Here is a 12738-nt window from a genome sequence, read left to right on the forward strand (position 1 = left end):
AAAAGGATGAAGGCTTTTGCTTAACGCCTTGTAAGCCGCCCTGAGTCTCCGGAGAAGGGCGGCATATAAATCAAATTAAAAAAAAAACAAAAAAAAAACGCATCGGGTTGATTTTGCTCGGTGAACTTGGACGTTAGATCTTCTAACCACCATTCGTGGTTTGTTTCCGTTCCGACAGCTATCCCTGCACCGGAGAGTCTTGGCCAGTGTTTGAAGCTACGCATTTCGGTTTGCTGCAAAGCCGCCACCACCAGTAAGTTACGTCTGTCCTTCCAAGGTTTGTGGGTGTACGCAATTGCGGGTCTTGTGAAAACAAACTGGGATTGTTTTTTGTTTTATTTTGTTTTTGTGAAAAGATTTGGAGTTTTTCTTATCGCTAAGCGAGGCGGTCGTTCGGGGAGTCGCGCCCGGTTTTATGACTTTTCCCCCCCACCCCTGCTACGGTTGTTAAGTAAATCGCTGCAGTCGTTAAACAAATCGTGCAGTCATTAAGTGAAACCAGCTTGGCTGGGTAGGTCACCAACAGGGCTCGCTTAACCCCGTGATGTTGCAACAATTGTAAGTGGGAGTCCTAAAAATTGCTTTTTCCAGCCCCGTTGTGACTTGGGACAGTCGTTAAAGGAAATATTGTAAATCGAGGACCACCTCTACAGCTTCCCTAAACGCCCTGGCCGTCTGGGGATGATGGGGGTTGTGGTCTAATCACATCAGACGAGGTGGCTAAGATGGGTGAGGACTCTGTTTATGCAGAATCTGCTTAAGGAACGTGAAATTTCTCCGTTTGTCCCTCTGGGGATGGTTGATATGCATTTATTGAGACTCTGCATGGAGACTTAGAGAAAGGAGACCACAAGGTGATCACTGCCTTATTCTTGTTTCCTTTTCTAGCCGCAGATCCCGCGACGGAGGCACCCAAATCTCAGCCCCGAGGGAGAGGCGGTCCAGAGAGTGAGTTTTGGGGGGAACCTCTGTGTTTTAAATGCCAGAAAACAAAACGGGGTATGAATAAGTGATCGTTATTAATAAGTAGTTACACCAGAAGCGTGGAAAAAAACACGTCCCTTTTCTCAGTGCCGTTGTCACTTCCGACGGTCCCGGTCGTAAATCGAGGACGACCTGAAATTCAGTTCTCCATTTTTGGGTCTGTGCGTGACTTATCTCTGCATTCACGCTCCTTTCTCTCTCTTCTCTCCCCGCCCCCCCAGAAGCGGTGGTCATTCGTGCACACAGCCCTGCCCCGATCCGGCTTAGCGTCGCCTGCCTGGCTCTCCTGGTGGTGCCCTTTCTCTGGCTCTGACTGCAGGGAATTCAGATCACGTGCCCCCCCACAAGACTCGGGCCGGTTAGGGAGCGCCGGCGGAGGGATTCCTCCACCCCACTGTTACTCCCCGCTGCGAAGATGCTGACCGATCGCTTGGCACTTTAGACTTTGCCGGAAACCCCCCTCCTCAATTCTCCCTTCAATTGACCACACAGCTGCTTTTGAGACGGATGGACAGACAGCATTCCCAAATCCCAAAGGAAGGACTCTTTAATCCGAGATGATCCTCTTCGCTCCCATTCAGACTCCGGAGGATTTTCGACGAGAGCGTAAGTCTTGGGAAAAGGGAATGATGAGGGGGGGGGTCCTTGGAGGTCATTTAGTCCAACCCTGAGTTGGAGGCGAGACTAGCATCCCTAACAGATGGATTGTTTGTTTCTTGCTGAGGCCCATATGAAACCTTTGGAGAGTCTGTTCACTATCAATGGGGAAAAAATATCGGGGAAAAGGTGACGGTGAGAACGAAGCGAAGAGGATTACAAGAGAGTATCATTGTTAATAGCTGTGGCAGGAAAATATTGAGTAGATGGTGGTGGTGGGAATGAAGCGAAGAGGATTACAAAAGAGTATCATTGTTAATAGCTGTGGCAGGAAAATAATTGAGTAGATGGTGGCGGTGAGAATGAAGCGAAGAGGATTACAAGAGAGTTTCGTTGATAATAGCTGTGGCAGGAAAATATTGAATAGATGGTGGTGGTGGGAATGAAGCGAAGAGGATTACAAGAGAGTTTCGTTGATAATAGCTGTGGCAGGAAAATATTGAGTAGATGGTGGCGGTGAGAATGAAGCTAAGATTACAAGAGAGTTTCGTTGATAATAGCTGTGGCAGGAAAATATTGAGTAGATGGTGGCGGTGAGAATGAAGCGAAGAGGATTACAAGAGAGTTTTTTTTTTTTTATAACTGTGGTAGCCCCTCAGATACTGGAATACAGATAGTCCTCGGCTTGTAACAGTTCCTTCAGTGACTCTGTCACTAAGTGGTACAGACTTGGAAACAACATAACTTGGAGCCATCGCTGAACCACTGGTTACTAAGCAAACACTCCCGTAATGTATACTATCATTGCCGCGGAGGTTCCACTTAACCTTTTGGAGCTCGGACATAAAAGGCAACAGTTTAAAAACGAGACAGAAAGGAAAAAAAAGAAAGAAAGAAATTGAGCTCATCGCGAAACAGGCACCGTCGTCGGCCGGGCCCCGGCAAAGGCCAGCCAAGTAGCAAAGAAGAAAGCAGAAAATTACAAAACAAATTGGATAATCTGTCGAAATCAAATCAGGGAGCCATGAAAATGTCAGAAGTCAATACGAAAGGGGGGAAGGAGGGGGGAGAAAAGCGACCGGAGGCGTCAGCAAAAGGACGGCCTTTCGAGAACGATAGCCAGGAGAATCGGGGCGAAAATATCTATACATATTAAGGACGCGAAGAAAATTCATTCGCCTCCCTTTGCCAGCCGGCTTTCGTTCGTTCGTCCCGCCTGGTTTGTTGTTTTTTTTTAATGCAAACATAAATTCTTCTTTTCGTTGTTGTTTTTATTGCTGGACAAATATTTATTTCTCTGCCGCATTTGGCCCTGCAACTTTGCTTCTTGCAAACGAAAATAGGTCGGTGGGTGGGTTTATACAGGCAGTCCTGGATTTACGACCGCAATTGAGCACTAAATAGAATAAAATCCGGAATACCAAACCTGATTCGTGTCTCCGATACCGGCAGTCCTGGACTTACGACCAGGATCGAGCCCAACATTTCTGTTGCTCAGTGAGACATTGGTTTGGGGAGCTTTGCCCCGTTTCATGACCTTTCTAGCCACGGTTGTTAAGTGAATCACTGCTGTTGTTAACTTAGAAACAAAGGTTGTGACGTGAACATGGCTTCCCCGTTGATTTGGCTTGTCAGAAGGTCGGAAGAGGGGATCATGTGACTCCCCCCGGAACACTGCGACTGTCATAAATATGAGTCAGTTGCCAAACGTCCCTAATTTTGACCGTGTGACTTTGAGGATGCTGCAATGGTCGGTCATAAGTGTGAAAAACACTCCTAAGTGCCTTTTTTCAGTGCCGTCGTAACTTCAAACGGTCACTAAATGAATAGCCATAAGTAGAGGGCTGCCTGTAGTTAGCCTGCCCCCAGGACGCTGCCACCGTCATAAATATGAATCAGTTGCCAAGCGCGTCTGAATTTTGAACACGTGAGGATGGGAATGCGAGGGTTATATGTAAAAAAAAACGTCGCTAAGTAATTTTTTTCCGTGCTGTTGTAACTTGGAATGGTCACTAAGTGAACGTAAGTTGAGGACTAGCTGTGCATGCAACTGTACTGCCCTGGAAGTGGGGGTTCTGTCTGTCTCGCCCCCACACCAAAGGCATTGGTTAAGAAAAGTGTACTAAAACTCCCCTCTTTCGTGAGAAAGGTGTACGGATATGCAATCCATTTCCGAAGGGAGGCAGCGAACGGGTAAACGTGACTCCCCGAAGGGGAGGAAATTAAAATTGGGGAGATCGGAAAGAGCGAGGACAGGAATTAAATGCCGGTTGGGTTGGACCTGAAATTTGCTCTTCGTTGCAAAATAATTGAGCGCGGAGTGCAAACCTCGCGTTCGAGAAGGTTCTGGATCGCTAAAATCCCCCCGCGGGTAAAAGCGAATCGGAAAATACGGCTGAACTTTCTTCGTATCTTTTCAGACGCCGAGTTTGGGCTCTCAAAAAATTAGAATAAGTCTTTGATAACCGTTACGTCTCCCACCCCCCCTGCCCTGGCTCAGCCCCGGTCAAATTTCTGCATCCGAAAATCTCGCTGCCATGTGCTCTCATAACAATCCCTCTTTCTCCGATCTTTCCCTCCAGGCGTTTTGTGTCTCGTTCCCACCGGATGTCAAAGCTGTGCTTTCTGCCTCTGGGACCGGATGGAGACCCCCCCACCCCCACCACCAAGCTGGCTTCCCCACCCCGACAAGAAAATTCAGATTTGAGTCTCTTCCAGATTTTAGCCGAAGACGATCTCTCCAGGACCCTACGCCAAAGACAGGAGATTTCTCCCCGTTACTCCGTTGGCAATCTCCGATGACTTAAAACCGTGCTGCTTAAATAGAGGAGGTTGGCTTTGTATACCCTACCCCAAAATTTCCTCTTTGGGGTGAACGTTGCCCCCCCAAAAAACGCCCTCTGGACCATGTCAGCCTCCCCGCGCTTTCCGTTCTCGATGAGAACAATCCTCCTGACAGACGGCTCCGTTATTTTATCTTCCGTGAAGAAAGCAACTTCCCGTAGCTGGTGCGCTGCTCTTGTTTTTTTGATTTTTTAACTGTGTTTTTAAATTTGGTGGTCCCTCCCGCTGAATCCGGGATCATCGGTGACTGAGCCAAACAATAAATCCGTTTTAGAAATGAGGGTCCTTGTTTTCACTCCCGGCTCCCCACCTCAATTCCTTGAAAGGAAAAATTTGGAAAAGGTGTAGGGAGGAGGGCAGAGGAGACAGGAACAATATTGGGTAGATGGTGGTGGTGCGAACGAAGCGAAGAGGATTACAAGAGAGTTTCGTTGATAATAGCTGTGGCAGGAAAATATTGAACAGATGGTGGTGAGAATGAAGCGAAGAGGATTACAAGAGAGTATTGTTGATAATAGCTGTGGCAAGAAAATATTGAGTAGGTGGTGGTGAGAATGAAGCGAAGAGGATTACAAGAGAGTGTTGTTGATAGTTGTGGCAGCCCCTCAGATACTGGAATACAGGTAGTCCTCAGCTTACAACAGTTCCTTCAGTGACGGTTCAAAGTTACAACGGCACTGGAAAAAGTGACCTATGACCGTTTTTCACACTTAACGACCATTGCAGCATCCCCACGGTCACGTGATCAAAATTTAGATTCTTGGCAACTGGTTCATATTTATGACGGTTGCAGCGTTTCGGGGTCACGCGATCCTCTTTAGCGACAAGCCAGGTCCGATTCACTTAGCAACCGAAGTGACTAACTTTAACAACAAGCAAAGTCGTCGAATTGGGGCCACTTAACAAGCGTCTCCCTTAGCAACGTAAATTTGGGGCTCCGTTGTGGTCGTAACTTGGATTACAACATCTCTGCTTTTTCAGCCCCCAAAAGTTGCAGGCTTGCCAGGCTGAGCCCCGCAAACACCCATGCTGGTCTGTCCGGTGGCTTTAATCAGGGTTTGTCTCCTTCCCTAACCGAGGATAGCCGCAATCTCTCTCCTTTTTTTGCCTTAGGGGAGACCCCAGTCGATTAGAGCAAAGCCGTTTTTTTCCCCCCCGTGCTTCTCAAAATGTGAGATTTCAAACGATTTTTTTTCCCCCTTTTTAGTGGAAATCTCTTTTTTTTTTTCTTCCCCCCATCTGGGGTGTTTTGCAAAAATAGCAAAGTTTAGCCCCGCGGGAGGAGGGCTACCTCGCCCACCGTACTGCTGTTTCCATTTTTCAAAAAACAGGTGCCTTGCGCCGCAGCTTGCGAAAGGGACCAAGCTTGGAAATCGCACAAATGATGGTTTAGTTTAAGACAAACATGGTTTGGTGCTTCTGCCCCCACCGGCAGCCCCCCCTACCCTCTCTTTCCCCCCCTCCCCCCCCCGGCCTTGTTCCCTCTCCGCTCTCTCTCGGGCTCCGCAACCTTCTAGGCGGCTGGGATTAATTGCAGTGTTTGATATTGAGATGTCGGGGAAAATGTCAGCGGGGAAGTTTTAATTACAGATCGGCTGCCGGCAATTAGCGCGGATTCGCACGCAAGACGGGTCTGGCGGAGATGCCGGTGCTGTGGCAACAGCCGGACTCCCGATTCCCTCTTTGGCAAGTCGCTGAAAGGGGGGGGTCCTTGTTGTGAAGCGTGGGGTGCAGCTAGAGTCACCCCTATTTTTCCCTCTGGGGAAAAAAAAATAAGGGAAAGAAGGATTTTCCCCTCCGTGATTTAGAAGAACAGGTAGTCCTCGACTTCCGGCTGCGATTTCTGTCACTAAGCGAGACGTTAAGTGCGTTTGTCCCCCGTTTTACGACCTTTCGTGCCACCGTTGCTAAGCGAATCCATGCATTCTTAAATTTGTTAACACGCTTGGCCAGTGAATCTGGCTTGGCTTGGCTTGTGAGAAGCTTCAAACAAAGCTAGTCCTCGATTTACGACCACAAGGGAGACTGGGATTTCCGTTGCTAGGCCAGGCGGTCCTTAAGTGAGTCGTGCGCAAATTTTGCGGGTTTTTTTGGGGGGGGGCACAGTTCTTAAGCAAATCTCATTGCAGTTGTTTAGGGAATCAGTCCGTCATTAAATGAATCCCATTGACTCAGCCTGGGAAGGTCGCGAAAGAGGATCCTGCGACCGCACTGCAACTGTCGTAAGTCTGAGTCAGTTGCCAAGGGTTTGAATTTTGAGCGCATGACACTGGACGGTACAGGAGGGTAGTCCCCATTGAGTGACCTTTTCAAAGTTATAACGGCGCTGGAAAAAGTGACTTGGCACCACTCCTCGCACTTACAACCAACGCGTGATCAAAATTTGGGTGCTTGGCCACCGTCATGTATGTATGGGTGACAGTTGTGGCATCCCGTGGTCACGTGATCCCCAGTTGCGACCTTCCCAAGCAAAGTCAATGGGATTCGCTTAATGACAGCCTGGTTCCCTTATAAACGACTGCAATGATTCGCTTAAGAACCGTGGGCAAATTTTTTAAAAAAAAAAAATCACAAAATTTGCACACAGCTCGCTTCACTGCCTTGCTTAGCGGCAGAAATCTCCATTTTGGTCATAAGTCGAGGACTAGCTATGCAGCTTTTTTGAGGCGAAGTTAAGAAACCAAAAAAAAACCCCTTTTTTTTAAACCTACTGAGTCAAACACATTGGGCAGCTGGCTTGTTGTTGGAACACAATGCGTTGCGTTTCCCACACACACAAAAAAACCCCAACAACCACACCTTCTCCAGCTGTAGAATTCCATCCTTGAGCAATTTTGGGTCTGCAAAGCTTTGAGAAAGATCAAGTTACTAGTCCTTATTGTGGCAAAGGAAGCCATCCGGGGGAACCAGAAACCTCTCGGTGTCCAACAAAGAACGGCCCTATGGATCGCGTGATGCGAGTAAAAACAGGAATAAACGAGGCACTTTGGCACTTTTTTCTGTGCAAATTGTCGTGTTTTTGCTTCTGGGTGTGTTTCCTCCGACAAACAAACAAACAAAACAACAAAAATCCCAGAAAATTCCAGAACGGGAATTCCTCGTTCCGATGTGTTTTATCTTGTCGTTTTTCCCGATTGTCGTTTTGCGTGGTTGTCGATTTGGACCCGGTGTGTTATAAAACGGGAGGGGGGAAAAGGGCGAGGAACAACCGTGCCTCCCTACACAAAGGAGGGGAAAAAAAAAACCTCCGCACACCGCAATGGGGGTGTGATTGTGCCAGAATCCACCCTCGGCGCCGAATTCCGCAACTCCCTTCCCAATAACCCCCTTTTTTTGCACAGCGGGGAATTATTGCCGGACACTTTAACATCTCCGGGGTCTCTTCCTGGACCTACGAGTACACACACACACACGCACACACAAACAAACAATTGCGACAATAACCGTCCCTTCCTTACGCAAACGACACAAATTGGGGATGGCTGTAAAACTTGCAGGTGGCATTTGTGTTTAGGCTGCGCCGCGCACGCCCCCCCTTTCGGAGCCTTGCAATGCAAGAAAATCAGCCGCATTGCAGATGGGTGTGTGTGTGTGTGTGGGTCTGTGTGTACGGCACACCGGAGGGGACGGGAGGTTAAAAACACGACACACCGCCTGTCGCAAAAGTTGTCGCATTTCCATCCGGGATTCCAGAATTGAGTCTTGGCTGAGAAATGATGGCGTGGAAGTCACACAGCCTGTAGGGGGCAGTAGGAAGAGACTGCTGTTTCATAGACACACACCCCCTCCCCAGGATGGAGCATCCTCATAGACGGAAGGGACCTTGGAGGTCATCTAGTCCAGCCCCCTGCTCTAGAAGGAGACCCTACGCCGTTTTTTAGAACAAATGGCTATCCAGTCGCTTTTTTAAAAAAAATAAATACTGTCCAGTCTTGTCCACCCACAACTTCTGAAGGGAGGGGAGGGTTTGCTTCCTGCCACCAAGTCGCTTTTTCGACCATTGGAAGGGGCACCCAGAGGTCATCCAGTCCAACCCTCCTGCTCTCTACACCGTCTTTAGGACAAATGACTGTCCAGTCTCTTTTTTTTTAAAACAAAACAAAACAAAACAATACCCTCCAGTGATGAATCCACCACTTCTGGAGAAAAAGCCCTGATTTAATTGTTAATTCACGGGTCAGGAAATGTCGAAGGGACCCTTGAGGTCTTCTAGCTGGGCCACCACCACCACCCCACTTTGCTGGAGGGTTTCCACCTTTTTTGCACAACTCCCCAAAAATGGGAAAACATCACAATGGATGATGATGCGGCCGCCTCGGCTTGGGACGCTGCCGGGATGCTGAAGTATTTTGAATTTTGCAAATGTTGACAGGCAGGAACGAGCTGCTCAAATACTTAAGGGAGCCCCCAATTTTTGGATTTTCTAAATCTGGGGGAAAAAAAAAAAAAGGCAGGTCTGGTTTCTTTCTTTTTTTTCCCCCCAACCTTTGTCTGGGCTTTTAGCTTTTTCTCTTTTAAAATCTCCCCAAGTTTTTCTACACCTGACACGAGACTGCGTGTGTTAAATAAGGAAAAAATAATTGAGTTTCCAATGGATTTATTGTGCTTTCTTTGTTATCTGGAGTTGTTGTTTTTTTTTTGGCTCGTGGTGCGTTAGAAACTGGGTAGATCTGAGCATGAAGCCTCTGGTTAAACGGGTGAAAATAATTTACTTTAAAACCAATTTATTGCATTTTGCGTTATCGTGTGATTTCTGGGTGGATTTGAGCATGAAGGGCTGATTAAATAGGTGAAAATAATTTAGTTTTTTTTTTTTTTACAAATGATTTATTGTGTTTGGGGTTATCTGGATAAGAGCGTTGTGCGTAGAATCTGGGTTGATTTGAGCACAAAATTTGGGTGTTTTTTTTTTTCTTTTTTAAGGAAACCGTGCTGGCCACCCTGATCTGACACGCCTGAAGTTTTAATTCGGGGCGCAGGAGGGTGAGAGCCGATAAACGGCTGTGTCGGCAAGAGCTTGTCAATTTTACAGCCCTTAAATGTACAAACGCAGGCTCGCTTTCCTCTTGATAGCGACCCAGCTGTGGGAGGGGGCTACCTAACTCAATCCCCATCTTGAAGGTGTAACTGGGATGTGTGTATCCCTAAATCGAGGGTTTTAAACCTCAGCCAATTTGAAGATCTGCTGGGGACTTCAACTCCCAGAATTCCCCCAGCCAGCTGGCTCACCAACGGATTGGGGCTGCTTCAGCACCCCCTTACCCCTGGCAACCTCTCTCTCTGCAAAAAAAAAAAAAATGCCCGTTTTGGTTTGGCTCAGTACAATCGGACCGGGTTAAGTTAGGGGATGGAAAGGAGACCACCAGGCGATGCCAGGACAGGAAATCAAAGCGGGAAATCCCTAAGAAGAACCAGTTTTATGGCATTGGCAGATGGAGAGAGAGAGAGAGGAGAGATGGATGGATGGATGGACAGACAAGAATGATAGAGAAGGTAGGTAGGTAGGTAGGTAGGTAGGTAGGTAGGTAGGTAGAGATATTGATAGAGATAGATAGATACTATAGATATGAAAGAGATAGATAGATAGATAGATAGATCGATAGATAGATAGATAGATAGATAGATAGATAGATAGATAGATAGATAGATAGATGATAGATATAGATAGATAAATGATATGAGAAAGAGATACAGTGGTTGGTTGGTAGATTGATTGATTGATTGATAGAGAGATAGATGATAGAAATGATAGATGATAAATAAGATAGAAGATAGATAGTAGATAATTGATAGAGATAGATAAAGATAGTAGATAGATGATAGAAATGATATGATAGATAAGATAGATAGAATATAGAGAGATAGTAGATAGATGATAGAAATGATAGATGATAAATAAGATAGAAGATAGATAGTAGATAGATGATAGAAATGATAGATGAGATAGATAGATAATAGAGGATAGAAATGATCGATGATAGATAAGATAGATAGAATATAGAGAGATAGATAGTAGATAGATGATAGAAATGATAGATTATAGAGAAACAAAGAGATAGATAAATAGATAGTAGATAGATGATAGAGATGATAGAGATAGATAGTAGAGAGAGAGATACACAGATTGGTAGATAGGCAGACAGGTAGGTAGACAGATAGATACACAGATCGATAGACAGATGGATGATTGACATATGGTAGATGACAGACAGATGATATAAGGGAGAGGTGGTAGAGAGAAAGAGACGTGAACTGGTTAAAGTTGAATTTTGCTTTTTGACAACTTGTTCAAAGCCCCAAACTGTTAAAAAGAGTTTCTTCCCTTCTCCCCCCCCCCCGCTTTTTTTCCCCTTTCTTCCTTTTTTCCCCCTCTTTCCCTTTTCCCTTTCCCTTTCTGCCTTTCCTTTCTCCCCCCCCCATCCACCCCTAGAGGGCGCTCCAGACAATGCCAATGGGAAGGCCGAGAAAGGCGGTTCTGGGTTTCCCGCCAGGTCAGCTGACAGAGGAGAGCCAATCCGCTGCCGGCTGCCTGCTATTAAATTTCCCCCCCTTGGCTTTGGCCCCGCCCACATTCCCACAGTCTCTGCAGCTTGGCTGAGTTTCTCTCTTGGCTTTTTCCACCTTTTTTTAAATTCCTTTTTTTTAGCTGCTCCTAAAGGTAAAATTTTCCCCCAACATGCTTGGAGCTGCAGAGCCCCTATTGGTTGGGAATGGTAACTGCAGCTGCTGTCTTAGGGGGGGCGGGGCTTGTACACCTGAGTGGGCGGGGCTCTTTGCGGAAGGACCAACCACTGCTTGAGGCTCCAAAAGTCCATTTCTACAGAGAGTCCTCGAGTTCGTTTAGTGACCGAAGTTCGAACAGCAACTGTAAAAAAAAAAAAAAAAAAAAAAAGTGACTTAGGACCGTGTTTCACACTTACGACCGTTCCCCGTGGTCACGTGATCAAAATTCAGAGGTGGGCAACGGACTCCTATTTACGACGGTTGCGGTGACTCCCTTTTGCGACCTTCGGACAAGCCCAGTCAATGAGGGGGATGACGGCACCCGATTCACTTAACAACGTAACTTCACCGCGGCAAGCGCTCCCCTTAAAAACGGTGTCTCATTTAGCGACGGAAGCATCGGGCTCCTTCGCGGTCGTACGTCGAGGACCGCCATCGACGCCCAATGGCGTTTTTGACAGCAGTTACGTTGCGGGGAGTGCGGGGGGGGCACCGAAAGCCACCTGACCTTCAGAAGGGGATGGAGATCAGGGACTCCCTACTCACCCACCTATCTATCTCTCTTTCCAAATTTCAGAAACCCGGTTTAAATGTGGCTCCATCCTGGTTAGACGCTTTTCGGAGTTAGCCTCTGCCCTGGCTGGCTTAAAATGATGGCCTGCCCACCAAATTTTGTACGTTTTTATTTTCAATTTTTTCCTTCCTGGCTTAAGCAAGGGTAGAATTGCCTCCCCCCCGTTGCAACGGCGGAGAGAGCCAAAAGGTTTTATGGTTTTTCCTGCAAGCTGCTGACGTCACCGGCTGCCCAACGTGGCAGGTTGCCGTGGCTCGCCGTGGCTCCCCATCCATCCACCTCTTGCAAAAAATAAAAGAGAGCGACAGTAATTTCTGGAGAGGGGAGGGAAAACAAAATTCTGCATTTTTTTGCAACTGGGCAGAAGATGCTGGAGGCAGAAGGATGCTCCCCTTAGCTGGAAGGATTTTAGCCCTGCGTTTCTGAACGGAGGCGAATCCTGGCTTCTTACCACTGGTCGGCTCGCCAACTTGGTTTGCGGAGGCTAAGGCCACGCCACAACCTGGTTTGTTGTGTTGCGTTAATGGACATTTAGCTCTTGGATGGTTTGAGAGAAACCCAGACAGTTGCAATTTATTCCCAGTAAGGAAGTTGTGGGAATGTGAGAAAGCTTGCGTCCGAAGCTTATCGTGGTTTCTAATCATGGTTTATAGAAGAGAGTTTGCCCTCTGTTCGTGCTCATAGGAATGCTCAGCCTTTCTGCGAATCTGAACACCAGCCAGCTAATTTAAGAGTGCCAGGAAGATATCCAACAGGTCAGAAAAACAGATTAATGTGACGCAAGAAATCTTCGCGGATCAGAAGACCGGATTAAATTGATGCAAGTAATCTAACAGGTTAGAAAGCAGATTAATTGGACGCAAAATAATCCAACAGGTCAAAAAAAAACCAGATTAATTGGATGCAAGAAATCGAACCGATCAGAAAAAAACAGATAAAATGGATGCAAGATCATCAAACAGGTCCAAAAAACAGATTAATTGGATGCAAAAAATCTTAACAGGTTAGAAAGCGGA

The 12738-nt window shown here is 46.9% G+C and overlaps 1 protein-coding gene across 2 annotated transcripts in view; it reads left to right on the plus strand.

The window, feature by feature from the left end:
- Positions 1-12738, plus strand: part of EFNA4 (ephrin A4) — a 55026-nt gene that overhangs the window by 14304 nt on the left and 27984 nt on the right. Inside the window, exons 3-6 of one of the 2 annotated variants that reach the window (XM_060685071.2) lie at positions 179-253; positions 889-948; positions 1206-1590; positions 4164-4702. In XM_060685071.2, the coding sequence (XP_060541054.2) occupies positions 179-253; positions 889-948; positions 1206-1297 (227 nt within the window). In that variant the 3' untranslated portion in view covers positions 1298-1590; positions 4164-4702. Of the gene's footprint in view, positions 1-178; positions 254-888; positions 949-1205; positions 1591-4163; positions 4703-12738 lie in introns of those variants that run through there. The other variant, XM_087881033.1, reaches the window with a different exon arrangement.

The sequence above is a fragment of the Pantherophis guttatus genome, chromosome 18, assembly GCF_059756535.1.
Source record: "Pantherophis guttatus breed Tessera chromosome 18, ASM5975653v1, whole genome shotgun sequence".
NCBI classification, from domain to species: domain Eukaryota; kingdom Metazoa; phylum Chordata; class Lepidosauria; order Squamata; family Colubridae; genus Pantherophis; species Pantherophis guttatus.